The 3,963-nt window shown below is 36.2% G+C and overlaps 1 protein-coding gene across 1 annotated transcript; it reads right to left on the reverse strand.

Moving 5' to 3' along the window:
• Positions 1 to 2,788: 2,788 nt before the first annotated feature.
• On the reverse strand, positions 2,789 to 3,751 carry LOC111388198. The gene has a single exon (XM_023012884.1). It carries the CDS (start codon positions 3,749 to 3,751, stop codon positions 2,789 to 2,791), a length of 963 nt encoding a protein of 320 aa, XP_022868652.1.
• Between the last annotated feature and the right edge of the window lie 212 nt (positions 3,752 to 3,963).

The raw sequence follows: 3,963 nt of genomic DNA on the forward strand, positions 1-3,963 counted from the left end.
AAAAATGAGAAAGAGAATGGGGACCAAACAGAGGCTTTTAGATTGAGAGAATTAAATCTTGTAAAGACAATTTTAATTTCTTAGTACAATAATTTCTCACATTTTTCCACAAAAATCTTGTTTGTTGGTGATCTATTATTTTCGTATTGCCTATATTTTCTTGTTCTTAATTATTTGGCCAAATTTCAACAAGTGGTATTAGAGTTGAAGGATTTTTTGGTTCATTCTTGGGAGGTCCAAATTGGTTATTAAAGCGAGGTTTGAAGGAGGCCAATTGTTTTAGGGATAACAACTATGAAATTTGAGATTCCATTTTTGGATCAAAACAATAGATTCTCTTTGTGGCAAATTAAGATGTGAGTTGTTCTTGCTCAATTAGATCTTGATGACGTTTTGTTAGGGGTGGATAGAGTGCCAGCAACAATGATTGCTGAGGAGAAGCAACGCAAAGATCAGAAAGTCTTATTATATGGATGCATCTTCATCTTTCTAATCAAATCTTCAGGATATGGTAAAAGAGAAAAGTGTCGCTGGGTTGTGGTTGAAATTGAAGCAACTTCGTATAATAAAGCGTTTGACCAATAAGTTACAGTTCAAGCAGCATCTGTATTCTCATCGCTTGATAGAAGGAGGATCTTTGGAAGATCATTTGTCGCTGATTTGGAGGCCAAGCACGATAAAGAGGACTTAGGGCTGATATTTTTATGTTTGTTGCTATCTTCAATGCGTGACTTTTAGAGATACTATTCTCTATAGTTGAGACACTTTCACAATTGACGAGGTATATAATGCGGTTTATTTTAAGGAGAAGATGAAGCATCTTGTCATCGGATCTGAAGCCCAAGCAGAAGGTCTTGATATTCGTGACAAGAAGATAGGTGGTCATGGAAGGGGTAGAGCTAAGGATAGCAACAATGATAAAGTCTGTTGATATTGCAAAAATAAGAGCACGTGAAGAAGGATTGTGATGAGTGGTAGAACAAGAATAAGTTTGCCACTACAGATCAAAAGACACAACCTAGAAATTTCGGTGATGCCAATTATGCAGAAGAAGACTGCAATGATGGAGATCTTTTAGCAATTTTTGATGGTGACTCCAAATCTAATAATAATTAGATTTTTTATTCGACTTGAAATTGGGATTGGTTTTCTTCATATGAAATAGTTACAAAGGGTTCCGTGATAATGAAAAAATAGCTGGGATTGACAATGTCAAAATCAAGATGTTTGATAGAACAGTTAGAACAATTGGTTAGGTTCGACATGTTCCAGGTGTGAACATGAATTTAATATATTTAAGTACTCTTGATTCAAAATAGTACAAGTATATCATTGGTGGTAGAGTTCTAAAAGTTAACAAGAGTGCTCAAGTTGTATTAAGGGATGAAGGAAATCCCAATTATATGTCTTAGAAGGTTCAACGATCATTGTTGATGTAGCTACAACTTTTGGGTTAATAAACGATAACTCGATTGGACTTGGTTGTGATGGGTTGTCCATGGTGATTAGAACAATAATACTGGGAAATCTTCTAGTAGCTCAGGTGGAGCTTGTTGTGATCTTGTTGATCATGTTGCTCGTGGTGATTCGAGCAGGTTTGGCAATTCAAGTGGGGTTAGAAGTGCTCATGGTGATTTGGGCAGATTTATTGACTTGATAGGAGTTGGAAGTGAAAGGGATGATTCAAGTATGGATGGCGCGCAAAGTAGTTCTGTTGGTAAGCAGGGTTTATATTTAGTTCACAGTTGCTAAGTATGCTCAACAGGGGCATTGGGTGTCCGAAATAGACATGGTGAAAAAGTCAGAGAATGAATTGAAGAGTAAAGATAAAAGACTTAATCCATTGCTATGGAATTTGTGTCAATGTGATGTTTGTTATGTTTTTTACTCAAATTCCGTGTAAATTGGAAGTTTGATTCATGAAGAAAGCCTACATAATGTTTGTTTGGAAGTCCGATTTGATAAGAGATCAAATTTCATCATGGATTGAAAGTTCGATAGAGAAATAGAATAGGGTTGGGATGCGACACCACGGCATCGACAACGGAAAAAGGAGTAGAAGGGCCAGCGTGGTGGCATTGGGTGAGTGGCCGCTTAATTGAGGAAAATTTTTTACCCCTATTTTGTTTTTGACATGATTTGGTGTTCTACTTCATCCATAATTTCAAGATTCGACTCCTATAAATACTTTACAATGTGTAGGCTTTTAACAAAATTTAACATAACAATTAGATCATTATTTTATATATTAGAAACTTGAGAGAATTGTTTAAATTTAGATTGAGAAATTTAAAAAAATGTAAACATAATTTTAGTTTCTTGGTAAGTTGGTATAATAAATTCTCATTTTCTTTCACAAAAATTTTGTTTGTTGTGTGATATATTATTTCATATTGTTCATATTTTTTCATTCTTTAATTATTTGGTCGGATTCCCAACATTTCTTATTCAGATAGCTCTTTCCTAATTTATATTCTTTTTATTGAACACCAGAAAGCAAGGAAAATCGCCGTGAAAATCAAGGGTTCAAGAACAAGCCAGGGCTTCAAATGGGTAGTAATTGGAGCCAAAACTGGCAAATAACAGATGTTGATCTGAAGAATCAATTACTATAAGCTAGGGATGGAACCACCGTTACATCCAACAAGTAACGTTCATCCTAATAAAACTAAAATATTGTAAAACAACTATTTTGCCATCTTACAAGTCTGTTCCTGGGAGAGTTTTGGCACGAAGATGTAAAAAAGAAACGACTCTACTGGGTTTTTTTCGGAGAACTTAAATTGCATCAGAAAGGTGGCTTTTGAGTAGGTTCAATGAGCACAGCATTGAGCATGATTTGAACAGCAATGTCATAAACAACTTCATCATAATGCAGTCCGTCTTTTGTACACTGAGGTCCACATAGCTCGCTCAAATATTGGATATCCAGTTTCAAAAGTGGCCCTCCAAACTTGTTTAAAAGCTTACTTCCATTAACCTTGTTGTCGTACCTAATGCGCCTTTGTTCCGTTAAGTTGTCCCTCTTCTCTCCTGGTGTCAATTTCGAGTTTATAACGGTTGGCATTGCAAACCAGAATAAATGTGGCACCTTCCCATCTTTGCTATCCAAATCCTGCAAAGAATTCCTTAAACTCCTCAATGAAACATCGTAATCCGACACATTATTCTCGTACAACATATCCCACAACCCTGCTCCCATCACTATAATATCTGGGTATTTTTCGTTTTTCTTGAACTCCAGCATTAACTTTGGCAACCTTCTAACATATGGTTTCCACTTAAAATCCAACTTCATTCTAATTGAATCAATATATGTTGAATAATCTGTGTGCAACTTTTTCAAGTGCTTTTTAGCTATCCGCACTCTCTCCGGCACCTCAACCAACTTTAACAAAGATAACATCCCTAACCTGGTTTGAGAATCCCCCGCAAAAACAACCCATGACCGGTTTAACATAACCAAGGCATCGGGTTTTTCCAACTTCTTGAACTCACATTTGGCTACTGGCCTCGACTGCATCCATGACCAAGATTTTGTACAACCTACACATTCGGGTCTTTTTTTGTACACGATACTATGGAGGAAATCAATGCATGAATTGCGATAATTAAAAGATGCACCATTTGGCGATGAAAATGTGTAAATAGATGAAAAATAAGGTGTCAAATGAACACCAACTGAGAGGATGATGAAGAGAACGCAGAAGAAGAAGACCATCTTGTTCAGACTCATATGCCAGCAAGCCATTCTTATTGCCACCAACAACACTATGCTGGCTAACAATAGACCCTTTTTCCCTAACAATTTTTTTTTCAACTTTTGTTTGAAACTTTTAACTTAATCGAAAGAGAGCTTGACTTAAAGCAAGTCAATAAGCTAGAGACAAGGTTGGGTGATGATTCAAGGAGTGGAATCTACAATCAACTGTGCCAAGAATCACACTGCTGGAGTGGATATAT

This window comes from Olea europaea, unplaced genomic scaffold (assembly GCF_002742605.1).
Source record: "Olea europaea var. sylvestris unplaced genomic scaffold, O_europaea_v1 scaffold4663, whole genome shotgun sequence".
NCBI lineage: Eukaryota > Viridiplantae > Streptophyta > Magnoliopsida > Lamiales > Oleaceae > Olea > Olea europaea.

Bases quoted from the DNA above. Each gene is read 5' to 3' on its own strand.
- LOC111388198 (XM_023012884.1), bottom strand. From the start codon at position 3,751: ATGGCTTGCTGGCATATGAGTCTGAACAAGATGGTCTTCTTCTTCTGC.